At 36.7% G+C, this 13,601-nt stretch overlaps 1 protein-coding gene across 2 annotated transcripts in view; it reads left to right on the forward strand.

Annotated features, from left to right (window-relative positions):
• The window catches only part of atp6v0a1b (ATPase H+ transporting V0 subunit a1b), a 40,615-nt gene extending 29,265 nt beyond the window's left edge, over positions 1-11,350 (forward strand). Inside the window, exons 18-22 of one of the 2 annotated variants that reach the window (XM_073830415.1) lie at positions 722-916; positions 2,546-2,563; positions 4,302-4,419; positions 4,514-4,685; positions 9,596-11,350. In XM_073830415.1, coding sequence (XP_073686516.1) covers positions 722-916; positions 2,546-2,563; positions 4,302-4,419; positions 4,514-4,685; positions 9,596-9,689 — 597 coding nt within the window. In that variant the 3' untranslated portion in view covers positions 9,690-11,350. The remainder of the gene's footprint in view (positions 1-721; positions 917-2,545; positions 2,564-4,301; positions 4,420-4,513; positions 4,686-9,595) is intronic. The other variant, XM_073830416.1, reaches the window with a different exon arrangement.
• The last annotated feature ends 2,251 nt before the right edge of the window (positions 11,351-13,601 follow it).

Here is a 13,601-nt window from a genome sequence, read left to right on the forward strand (position 1 = left end):
GCTGTGATCTACTGCCTCAAAGGCATCAGGGCTAAAGTGGAGAGAACACAGACAGTCTTTAGGAAGTTTTATTTATCCACAGGCATCTTCCCATTCTTTTCTCCTCTTTTTATCGCTAGGAAAGCAGTGAAGACTTACATCACTTCTCTTGTTGCCCTTTGACTGAAAATCACAACCGAGAGCCACATAATGTGGCATCATATCTGTATTTTATTTTCCGAGTTATGTATTTTGGGTTGTGTTGCGGTAGAAATAGCGTAGCTCAGTGCCTGTCGCTCACCGAGTGCAACACTACTACGCAATCAAAATAATGATGCACCCCATAGTCTAAAATATGTATGAAATGATGTGGATTTTTTAAATAATGTAAGTCTTTCATGGGTTTTCTACTACATATTTTAGTAAGAAACATCATTTATGTTATATTAAGCCATACAAGTCTTAATACCCAGGATTCCCTGTAAGTTTGAAACAGCAATTATATTAAAAACTATAAAATAATGCACTAATGAAAATGCCTTTGAAAATCAATTCCAGGTGACACAAAATGTCCCTTAATTAGCAAAATAGTTCATTTCTGATGCTGGCCCAGCTGCGTTGTGATTAACAGGTGAAGCTCCATCGTGTTTTGGTAGGTGCCCCAAGCAGCCATACCAGACACAGCATACACTCAGGTGGCCCATGGCGTGCTGATAGCCACACAGACCTTGTTTGTATTTAGTCCCAGATGAGGGAGGCAAGACCTGCAGAGAATCTAGAAACTTTAGAGCAGACAGGCACCAGCTCACCCACCGGACTTACCCAACAGGGCACCCAGAAGTTCGGTGGCGTCCGGGTCGGAAACGGGCCTACAGAGGACGAGGCGGAGATCATTGACCACGACCAGCTCTCGCAGCACTCAGAGGAAGGAGATGAGGTGGGTGGAGCCTGTGATGTCAGCCAGTGGTACATGACATATGGAATTATTTGAATTAGGAACAAATTGGTGCATATTTGATGACACATAAAAAAACATTGCTGGAGTGATGTTTCTTGTGGGATGTAGTTTGTGGAAAAGAAACCATAGTTTATATACTACCAATGTTTTAAGTGTATCTGCTTAGACAGAGGTAAGACTGATTAAATGATTGTCATCCTACAATAATTTGAGAAATGTAAACAATGGAGTAACTCTACAACGAGACTCTGTGAGGAGCCTGACTCACCCGCTCCAAACATACCCACCACTGGAATGTGCAAAATATTTTCATCCTCTATCTTAACTTTTGACTTTGCCCTGAACCGTCTGTTCCGTCATGTGCTGAGCAGATAAAAACAACAAATATTAAAAAGTACACTTGAATGAATTAAAGGCTGCTTTCTTGGTAGCATGTTTTAGATGAGGGTGAATCTCATGAAATATGTCATGAAAAATTCCCAAAAAATATTTTACACCATAATTAATAAAAAATGCATGCAATTATATTTTGCATTAAAAAAAATGAGGCATCGTGTTTTTTAAGACCATTAAAATAGTTTTTACTATATAGTTATTGCTTTAATGCAAAAACAAAAATTATATTTTAATTGGGAAGTATTTATATTTCATAGTAGAATTTGTTGTAATACCTGATTCAAATAAAAAATATTGTATTACATTGCTTTACTGTAATGTAGTAAAAATATAATACAGTCAAAAGAATCTAATGAGAATCATTGGGAATAATGGAATTACCAACAACCTAAAAAATACTGCAATAAAAAAATTGCTTAATTGTTATAAAAATACTGTCATAACGCAAACAAATCTTAAAACGTATAATAATATGTTTAAATACTTATAGTATAATGCTTTAAAATTAAACAAAATAGCAAAGGTTAGATTTTTTGGTGGGACTTCAGCACATTTTCTTGAGATTCAGCTTATTAGATGTTTTTGTGGGCAAGATAAAGGGCAATAAACACATGTATGTCATTTTATTTATTATTAAATGTTAGTGCCATCACTATTATCGATGTGTGGTCTGTTCAAGACACTATGGAAACAGAAAGTTAGCAATACGATGATTCAATAATTTTGGAATGCACTGAAGTTTTGAAACTTGTTTTGAAACAGTGATTATTTATGGCTATCTGATTTGAATCTGTCTGTAATTTATTATTATGAGTATTATGATGAGTTATGACTGAGGTGAAGTTCTGTGGTATTACCCACACATGGCGTTAATTGTTCGTGGTGAAAGAGGATTGCATAGATCTACTGAGATGGAAAAATGTAGTATGTGTGCAAACACAAGGACAGGATCCAGCATGCACATATCAGAATATTGAATAATAGTCTATGAGTATCAGTGCTTGGTGCATGTGTGCCAGAGTTAAAGAGAAAACTACGCACATCACACGCCTGCTAAAGAATGAGTTTCCTAACAGATTGCTTTCATTGTCTGACCTGTAACCTATAGCCTAATATTTCATGCAGGTAATTTAACAAGAATTGAATTAGAAACACACTACTCATACTATTCTCTTATTTGTTTATCTAAAACTCTGTTCTCTACTTTTCAAGCATTCAGAGGAAGAACCGGTAAGAGAATTTTGTGTATTGTTCTGTTACTTTTGCATTCACGTAATTTTTCTCATCTATAAATTATTCATTAAAAGATTTAATCAAGTTTAATCAAATGGGCTACTAACTTGGAAGGGTGCATCCCGTAAAATTACAATATGAAACATGCCCCTACAAGTTACACTTCCTGCAAAAAATAAATTATGTCATATGCATGTGTTTTCAAGTACATTTATATGAAATGCAAGCTAAGTACATTGAATTTGACTCTTACGAAAAATGGAAAAAAAAAAAACTGCTTTTAGTGAAACATACAATAAATTATGCAATCAAATACAGACCTATTGGATGGTAATTACAGATACAAAACCCCCTAACCCTAAACCAAACCTCAGTCAAATTAAAAATTACTCTAGAGTTTCACTTTACAAAAAGGAAAAACAAGCAGGATGTTTTCTGTCATCTGTGATTTATAGAATACGGTTGTTTATATAGATTATTATTGGGAAATTATGACCTTCAGTGACCACTGTGGTTTATTGCATATTTGCATGTGCTAGGAACCACATATGGTATGTTTTATTAATTGTAATGTGAATGAATGTAAATGGGTGAAAACATCATTCGTGACACACTGTGGTTTCTTAGTAAGGCAGATATTTCAATACACGATTGTTATAGAATTACGTAATATCCTTGATATTGTGTTAATGCATACTAGTGTAATCTATGCACTTTGAGTCACTCAATAGCCTTGGGGTTCTGGTTCCTATGATATCCTGGTAACACACCTCTGCTGTAGAACAATGAGTGTGTTACGTCAGGTTTTCCATGATGGCTTTTGAACCATTCGACACTTTTAACAAAAGAATCAAGTGGAAAAGGGAAACCAGCCTCTGCCAAGCCAAACTTTACAAGACTTTGGGAAGAATCGGCCCTGTCTTTTCCCTCTTGATAAACACACCTGACATCAATCCTCGTTCAATTTTTTTTCTTGCAGAGTAAAACCTATTTCTATTGTACAGAACCTTCAACCTCCTAAGCAGCAACTCCCAAGTGCTGTCCATTCATTTAGGCAATGTTCAGACTGATATTTTTATTTTTATGTGACAGTTTTTTTAATAACAGTTTAATTCTAATTTGAGCCACTTACATGAGTGGTTCTAAATCAGATACTGGTCTGATGTTTTGCATTGAAACCTCAGTCTTATTGGACATTATGTGACTTTTGCATTACTCTAAATCAAATTTCCATCCATTTTCTATCCATATATTCTCCAAACCACTTGTCCTGTGTAGGACCAGTCCATTGAGGCACTCTAAAAAAAACCTCAGTAAGGACTCTTTATGACTTGACAGAAGAGGATATGTGATCTTTAGATGAAGAATGGAAAGAACATGCTCTTGTCTCTCTGTAATCTCTCTGGACTGTTAAAAGACAGGAAAACATTCACTGACATCACAATCATCACAGCTCTATTCTCAATGACTCCATGCATCTTACACAATATGAAAATATTATGATGGAAAGTGAAGATGAATTACAGAGCCAGTGCTCCTTGGCTTCAGTTTAAAAAGCTTTGAGTAGAAAAACAACAGCAGAATAATAAAGTAATATATGCACGAAAAAGTGGGTGTATCATCAGATAACTTTTTTTTTTTAAATATTGCTTTTAGTGCTGGGGGGGGGGGGATCCTACATTCAAAGATCATTATTGATTCTTTCTTGTATTTTTTATTATTTTTTTGTCTGTAGTTTGACTTTGGAGATGTGGCTGTTCATCAGGCCATTCATACTATAGAGTACTGTCTGGGCTGCATCTCCAACACTGCCTCATACCTGCGGCTCTGGGCCCTTAGTTTGGCTCATGCTCGTAAGTTCATACACACAAACACAGGCATAAATATCCGCAACAAATCCACAGGCTTGTTAAAATGTAAAATACTCTTTTTCTGTCATTCTATCAGAGTTGTCTGAGGTTCTTTGGGGAATGGTGATGCATCTTGGGCTGTCCTCAAGGAGTGGAGGTGGATTCTTTGGCCTGTCGATCATTTTCTCTGCCTTTGCCACACTAACAGTGTGCATCTTACTCATCATGGAGGGACTGTCTGCATTCCTGCATGCTCTGCGCTTGCATTGGTAAGATAAACACACATCAACATACAGGGTTACAATTTAACAACATACAAATGAAATGATTTCAAATTTTAGACTAATTTAAAATTTAAACAGTTCATCTATAACATGTTTTAGCCATTATAAAGACTTATCATTAAATACCATTGGAGGTATACATCTAGTTCAGTCATGAAACTGTGGATCGCACATTCTAATAGGCCTTTTCAAGCCTATAGCAAGTTTATTTGCTCAGCATTTAAATAGTCTGGTTCAGTGTTCACTGTATACTGATTCTGTAGACCATTGTCAGAGTGTCTGAAATCCACCACCTCCCCCAGCTCCACCTGTCTACATCTTCTAGGGTATTTATGTATGCCTATTCATGCAGCAGCAACGTCACATCTTACATGCTCACAGCAGCCTGTCTGTGTATCTGTTGACAATAGCAAGTCATATTTGATCTGCTAGATCAGGATGCGTAAGAGATCTAGTCTGCTAAGATCAACACACTTAAATTATTCTACGACAGCGTTTTAGTGCGACATAAAAAAAGATTACAAGATTAATGTCGTAATATTTCGTAAAGGAAGTCAAAATCACTAGAATGAAGTTGAAATATTACGAGAATGTCAAAATATTTCAAGAATAAAGTCAGAATTATGAGAAACAAGTCATGTTTTGAGAATAAAGTCAAAATTACGAGAATAAAGTTGAAGTGTTTCGAGAATAATGTTGAAATGTTTTGAGAATGAATTAATTTGTAGCAATTACGAGATTAAAGTTATTATATTTTGAAAGTATATTCTAGCCTATTGCACATGTAAATGGCCCGGATTGAGAGCACAGGGAGTTATTCCTAAGTCTCAGCTTTTCAAAATCTCTCCGTTTTATAGCGAAATACAAACAATATGTATATTACAATAATGTGTTTTTAACGCTCTTTAATGTGAACCAGCCGTCTTTCTGATTGCAGTGAGACATTCGTTTCATGAAATTAAGCTATAGGCCTACTGTTTTTTTTCTTCTACATTTCTTCTGATGTTCCTCCATGTTTATATCATGCTGTAAACTTCAAATAAAGAGGAAAAACACATTTATACTGTACTTTGTATTTGGTGATAAAACTGACAGAATTTGAAAGCTGAGCTGTGTTATATTAAAAGCAACAAAGCACAAAATTATTGTGATTACTGGGTGGCTGGCACGCTACAAATAATGAATGGAAGATGGTAAATATTGTTTCTAATCATTTACTGTATTATACCGTGAATAAAGCAGCTTGTGAATAGTGACTACCTCAGAAAAGAAATCAATATAACTTATGTTAACGAGTTAGAGTCCACTTGAACCTTTATAATGTTATGTTGTTTAAAAATTAAATACATGTCAGGAATAAAAGATTAATACCACATATGTTTTTGTAGAGTAGGTGGTGGAATTTTCACAAAGAAAACAGTATAATTTAATTAAATTAATTCTTAGTATTCGAAAAGACGACTGATTCACATAAATACAGCGATCTGTCGTGCCACATTAAAGAGTGTGTAAAACACATTATTGCAAGATACATTTTTGTATTTCGCTATAAAACTGACAGATTTTAAAAGCTGAGACTGTTGTATATTAAAAGTACCAAAAGCACAAAGCTCATTGCTATTGTTGAATGGCTGGCACACTAAAAATAGGCCTAATGAATGCAATCGAAGACATGAAATATTATTTCCAAGAACACTGTCCCTGCTGTCCCTACACATACTATGATTTCTGCTAATAATCCCACATATATTCGAATAAATTTCGGTGGCCTGACAACTGCTCCCGATGCTCGCAATCTGGTCCATTTGCATGTGCACGCTATACTCAAAAAAATTTAACTTTAATTGCTACGATTTAATTCTTATAATTTCGACTTTATTCTCGAAAGATTTCGAATTTATTCTCGTAGTATATTGACTTTAATCTCAAAACATTAAAATAACAAAATTAATAAAAGCTATGAATGGAGCTGTAAAAGTTGTCCATTCTACGTTTTTTAACAATCACTCTATCCTTGACACTCTTTTCTGTTAAGATCTCAGTGTGTAGATTATGTCATCCTTCTGAAATGTGCTACAGAGGGAAAGAATGTGAAGAGGAAAGGTAAACAATCACTGCCTCTCAAGAATAACTTGTTCTGATAATGATTTTACAAGGCAGAACTGCGTATGTATATGCATATATATAGCAGTTGTTGTATTCTATAGTCAAGGGAAGAATAAAACATTCAGTGAGACGTACTAAGTGTGGCTTGACCCATTCAAAAAGCCTTACATGGACAATACACACACAGACAAGTTGGTGGTAAATGGGGTTCTGCACCCTTGGTGGTTTTATTTGTTCTCTGTGCAGAAAGATGGAACAGTCTTTTCTCTCTTGACTAAAATATTTACCACAGCAGTGAGACATTCCCTCACGCTTAAATATTTCCTTCTCCTAAGTATCCACCCAACACAATGTACATCTAAAATAAGGGAGCAATTTTACATTTTTTATTTTTTTAACCCACTGTATAATCGTGTTCTGGTTTCATTTGATGTTTAAAGGTTTCTGAATTAAGGGAATACATGGAACATATTTTTCCCCCACAAGGAATTGCCTCCCTTGGCTTCTCAGATAACTGTCATGCACAAAATCACTCACTAACAGCTGTCTGTTTGATTTCAAAAATCTGTGTCTGGACATTACCTTACTCAAAATCTCAACCTTCAGTTCAAAAATATTTCTCTCAACGGCAAATCTAAACACTCTTATCTATGAGCCAATGATAGTGAAGGAATGTGTGCGATTACGGCTTTTTTCACTCTTGGCAGCAAAACCTGGACAAATTGAAAAATGTGAGTTTACAGGTATGAACGTTTTAGAAATAAACTTAAAGGCAAATATATGTTAAATAAGACACATTTGGCTAATTTACAAGCTTGAGCTATATATATATATATATATATATATCAGAATCACTCACTAACAGTATGTCACAAAAGTGAGTACACCCCTCAAATTTCAGCTACCATTTTAGTATATCTTCTCAAGGAACAATACTATAGAAATGAAACTTGGATATATTTTGGAGTAGTCAATGTGCAGCTTGTATAGCAGTATAGATTTATTGTCCCCTGAAATTACTCAACATACAGCCATTATTGTCAAAATAGCTGGCAACAAAAGTGATTACACCCTAAGTGAACCTGTCCAAAGTGTCAATAATTTGTGTTAGCACCATTGTTATCTGGCACTGCCTTAATCATCCTGGGCATGGAATTGACCAGAGCTGCACAGATTGTTGCTAGGATCCTCTTCCACTCCTCACGGAGCTTCTGGATGTTAGACACATGGTGCTTGTCCACCTTACGCTTGAGGATGCCCCACAGGTGCTTAATAGGATTCAAGTCTAGAGACATACTTGGCCACCCCAACACTTTCAGCTTCCTCAACAAGGCAGTTGTCATCTTGGTGGTGTGTTTGGGGTCGTTATCATGTTGGAAAACTGCCGTTCAGCCTAGTTTCTGGAGAGAAGGCATCATGTCCTGCTTAAGAATGTACAGTACATAATGAAATCCATGTTTACCAGCTCCCCAGTACAAGCAGCACTCATGCAGCCCCAGACCATGATGCTGCCACCACCATGCTTGACTGTAGGCAAGACAGAAGTTTCTTGGTACTCCTCACCAGGACATCAGCACACATGCTGGGCACCATCTGAGCCAAACAAGTTTATCTTATAGTCTCATCAGACCACAGGACATGGTTCCAGTAATTCATGCTCTTGGACAGGTTGTCTTCAGCAAACTGTTTGCAGGCTTTCTTGTGAGTCAGCTTCAGATGAGGCTTCCTTCTGGGACAACGCCTATGCAAACCGACTTGTTGCAGTGTGCAGCATATAATCTGAGCACTGACAAGCTGACCTTCTACTTCTGCAGCCTTTAAAGCAATGCTAGCAGCACTCATGCATATGTTTTTTGAAGGCAGGTTCTGCACCTGACGCACAGAACAAGTGCTCAACTTCGTTGATTGACTCTTGCAAGGCCTGTTTCGAATGGAACCCATCTTGAAAAATCTCTGTATGACCCTGACCTCAGTAGAGTAACTTGGTTTCAGGGTGTTACTGAACCTCTAATAGCCTTGGCCATCTTAGTGGAGAGCAACAATTCTAATTTTCAAATCCTCAGAGAGTTCTTTTCAACATGAGATGTCATGTGTCATGTGAACATCAGTGGTCAGTATGAGAGAATTGTACTTAAAGCACCCAATTTGAACTGCTCTAATAGAAGTTACACAACTTTCATAAACGTGATGAATAGGACATGTGGCTTTGCATGGTTAAACAACATACTGCTGTTATCACTTAGGGTGTACTCACTTTTGTTGCCAGCCATTTTGACAATAATGGCTGTATGTTGAGTAATTTTCAGAGGACAGTAAATCTATACTGCTATACAAGCTGCACATTGACTACTCTAAAATATATCCAAGTTTATAAATTGTTTTATAAAGGATTTAAATATATTCAAAGCAAATGTTTAATGTTTTGTTAATCAGTCAATCAGTCAAGTGAGAACCGTTATCAACGGATGCCAGAAATGTAGAAAATGAACAATAGTGTAGTTGTGTTTTAAGAGGGCAGGAGAGAGTTATTTGGCCCAGTAATAGATCCCACAGTATAACAGACTCTCCACCAGCTGACACATTCCTCATATGGTCATACAGCCCAACCCTCTCACCCTTTCACTTCAACACACTTTTGCTTTTGAGGAAACAACCACAACATACCACAAGTAAACAAAGATGCAAGCACATTGTTATAACCAGGAATCCACAGGTGTTTTTAATATCAAATGTCCCACTCATCACCGCTCTGACATTGCTTCTTTTGTCCTGTCCTTCCTGTCATTTAGGGTGGAGTTCCAGAACAAATTCTACACAGGACAGGGCTTTAAGTTTGTCCCATTTTCCTTCGAGAGTATCCTGGAGGGTCGATTTGACGAATGAGCGACTTCAGCTTTATCAAATATCATCAATTCCCACTCCTGCATGGATCCTGTCTCACCCTGTCCTCTTCTGGAGCAGTGCTGTCTGGTGAAGTGTTTGTAAGATGTGACCCCTAACCTCTAAATGCACATTTTCCTGGGTGTTTTTGAGGTGTTCTGTGTTCTGTAAGCCTTTCTGCCAGATTTATAACCCCACTTTATGTAAACAGTCCTTCAAAACAGTGTGTTAACTATAATGGATGTTACAAAGTAAAAAAATGTGTAAGGAGTCCTGATTGGAAATCTAGATTGAACAGTTTAATTGATTATTTGGAGGAATTTCACAATCCGAACTCAAAAAAGGGCTTTTCACACTGCGTTTAACCTTGGGTTATCGCCAGACCGTCATGGAAACATTGCACATTGTAAAAACTAACGTTTCAGAGTTTGAGGGGAAAAATTTTAACTTGTAACAGAAAACATGAAGAATGTGAGTGCCTGATAGTCTGCAAAGTATAATACAGAGATGACCAATGCTAAAACCGTTATTGTAAACTTATAATATCCAAATAAGAATGTTAAACCGGGGTTAAGGACTATAAAGTGTGAAATATCAGCTTATGAATAGCCAGAATCAATTGATAACCTTGTGTAAATTATAAGCAGTGTCAAACGTGAAGCAAATAACCCAGGATTCCATTTACCTGGCATTTAGAATGACCCAGGGTTAACTTCAATTGTGAAAATCCCTAAAGAGCAATATCCAGCTGAAGCAGGGGTGTCAAATCCTGCTCCTGTCGGGCCAGTGTCCTGCAGAATTTAGGTCCAACCAGCCCCAACTTACTTGCCCGGAAGTTTCTAGTGAGTCTAAAGACCTTGATTAGTGTGTTTAATTAGGATTAGAGCTAAACTCTGCAGGAAAGTGCTCCCTGAGGAGCAGATTTGGACACCTCTGAGAAAATATTGTAGAGCAGTGGTTCCCAGTCATGTTCCTGGAGAACATTTCAAATGTCTATTTCATTTTATAATGAACTGATGACCTGAAACAGGTGTTTTAATTAGGAACACATTCACAATGTCCAGTGGTGGGCTCCAGAAGTGTGGTGGAGAACCTCTGTTGTAGAACATAACTGGAATAAAATGTATATTCACTATAGAAATTTCTGTGGTGTTGACATAAAAATGTTTAGATTTTACAATTCTTTCCAGATTAAATGCGAAAACCTGCATTTACATCTAAAGTCATCAGTAAGGCTGGCCTTTATGATTAAATTACTTAATGAAAGGTATTCAACCTAGATCCCATCATGATAAAAAGCAACGTTTTACAGAAAGGTTAACATCCTGTTACTGAGTAAACATCAGTGGATATCATAAGTCTCATGAGGCAGCTAGTAAAAGGTATGTTTGGTGGACTGTCTTCAGCCGTGTCCTGCTCAAGTGAAACATATCAACATGGGAAAAAAATGTTGAAGATTTACTTTATCTATTTATTTGTTGCTGTGTTTAATTGTTTTGCTGTGGTGATGTGGCAAGTGTTTTACACGCAGAAGAGAGTGTGCACATGTTTGTGCATGAACGAACATTTCGGTGAGAAAATACAATCAGAAGAGTCAAAGCTGTCTGGTGTTGTAAAACCCTGTTCCTCCTAAATCTGATAATTAAAGATCTGGGGACAATAAACTAATGTCAGAGTGTTTCTATTAGATCTAAGACACTGTTCTCATCAAATACACATTTGATTGTTGGTCTTGAATGGTCATTTGGTGTTGTGTGACTTGCATATTTGTGACCCTGGACCACAAATTGAGATTTATACATCATGTGAAAGCTGAATAAATACGCTTAAAGTATATCCAAATTAAGTCTTTAGCAATGCATATTATTAACCAAAAGTTAGGTTTTTAGTAATAATTTTGTATGGTAGGTAATTTACAAAATATCTTCATGGAACATGATCGTAACTTAATATCCTAACAATTATTTTGACCCATACAACATATTTTGGGCTATTTCTACAAATATATCAGTGCTACGACTGGTTTTGTGGTCCAGTGTCATATTTGTTATATATTAAATATAACATGGAAAGATCTTGTTTCTTGACCCTGTGGCCATGGAAGGGATAGAAACGCCTCATAATACAATGAAGAACTTAATGAATCCACCAGGCTTTACAGCTCTAGTGGCTCCAGATTTCCTCCATGTTTGTGTCTAATTTCCTGTTCATGCAAAGGGAGGAAGAGAGGCAAGTATGGATGGAAAAAATGCAATCTGTGCTTTGTGTGCTATTCAATCTCTCTGTATTGTGAAACTCTGTACTGCATTCTGCACAGTTTTATTAAGTTTATATGCCATATTTTTTAAGTATTTATGAAGTATGTATTTGTTTTTGTATTCTGCCTACTATATTTTCAAGTTAATGGTTAGTGCGCCAACATATAGCACAATTGTGCTCACGGCGACCCGAGTTCGATTCCCACCTTGAGGTCCTTTGCCAATCCTGCTCCCCTCTCTCTGCCCATTTATTTCCCGTCATTTCTCTACTGTCCTGTCCATTAAAGGCATAAAAAGCCCAAAAAATATAACTTTAAAGACAACAACTATACCATATATAGGCAACTATACCGACTTCACGTGCTTTTACGTACCACAAGAAGGTCTGCGCGTGAAGCTGGGTGCAAACTGGTGACAGCAGTTAAAGAGGTCATCGGATGCCCATTTTCCACAAGCTGATATGATTCTTTAGGGTCTTAATGCAAATTCTATAACATACTTTGGTTAAAATTTCTCAATTGTAGTGTAATAAACACTCTTTTTACCTTGTCAAAATCAGCCCTTTTTAGAGCAAGCTATTTTGTTGCATGTTCCTTTAAATGCAAATGAGCTCTGCTCACCCCGCCCCTCTTTGCCGTGGGATGATGAACCCATTTAGCTGCGAAACTTGCCAACAACCACATTATTAAGAAAGGCCATTTGCAAAGATGCATAAAAAACCCTTATACTCACTTCTGCTGTGGCTGAAGCTGCATCACGAATGATTCGCACAAACATAGACACATATGTAGATCAGGATCAGCGCTTTCCTTTCAAAAACGAAAGTAACGTTAATCCTTTGCGTCTTCAGCGGCTCAGATGTCGGGAGTAAATGACTGCTATGTTCATTATTACATCCAACAACAGAACACCTCAATCGCTCAATCGGAGACATTCTTGTCTTCCCCTGCACCTGAGTCGACACAAAGGCGATCGGAGACTGTTTCAGCTCGGTGACGGTGGTTCTAAGGTAAGGCGCTCATGTCAATCAACTATCGTGGGAGCGGTGAGAATGATTAAAAAGGGGATATTTAATTTTAAAAAAAAAAAAAAAAAAAATACCACTGGGTGGATTTTGCTATATAAGCTTGACAATGTTTACTTCTCATTCAAGAGGCTCCATTGGTTTAAATTGATTTAAATCGATTCATAACTATTATGATTCATCACAGCATACACTTACAGCTGTATATAGCATTCAAATACATAAGCGTTATTTGAATGGATGAATGAACTCAACAAAGGTGTATGCCAAAGTGAATGCATCATGAGATTCTGGCTGAGATGTCACTGTGAAGGAACTTTTATTATTATATTTATATTTATTATTGTTTGCTTTACTCTAATAAAAAGTGTTCTTTAAACTGTCTAAATGCTTTATCGGTAGAAATAGAAAATTGCCTCGACAGTCACCGACAAGTCACAAGTCAAAAATGAAATAAACATGCTCATATATTAGTCTTTTGCCAAGAGTCATTTTTTTATAACAGATATGGGATCCCTGCAGTGTGAAAAGATGTTTGTACATATAAAATTGTTATTATTTATTAATCCTCATATTTCCGACCTATGAGTGGGAAAGACCGCAAATGTACACAAATTGAGTCTATTTTATGTC

This window comes from Garra rufa, chromosome 24, assembly GCF_049309525.1.
Source record: "Garra rufa chromosome 24, GarRuf1.0, whole genome shotgun sequence".
Classification (NCBI taxonomy): Eukaryota; Metazoa; Chordata; class Actinopteri; order Cypriniformes; family Cyprinidae; genus Garra; species Garra rufa.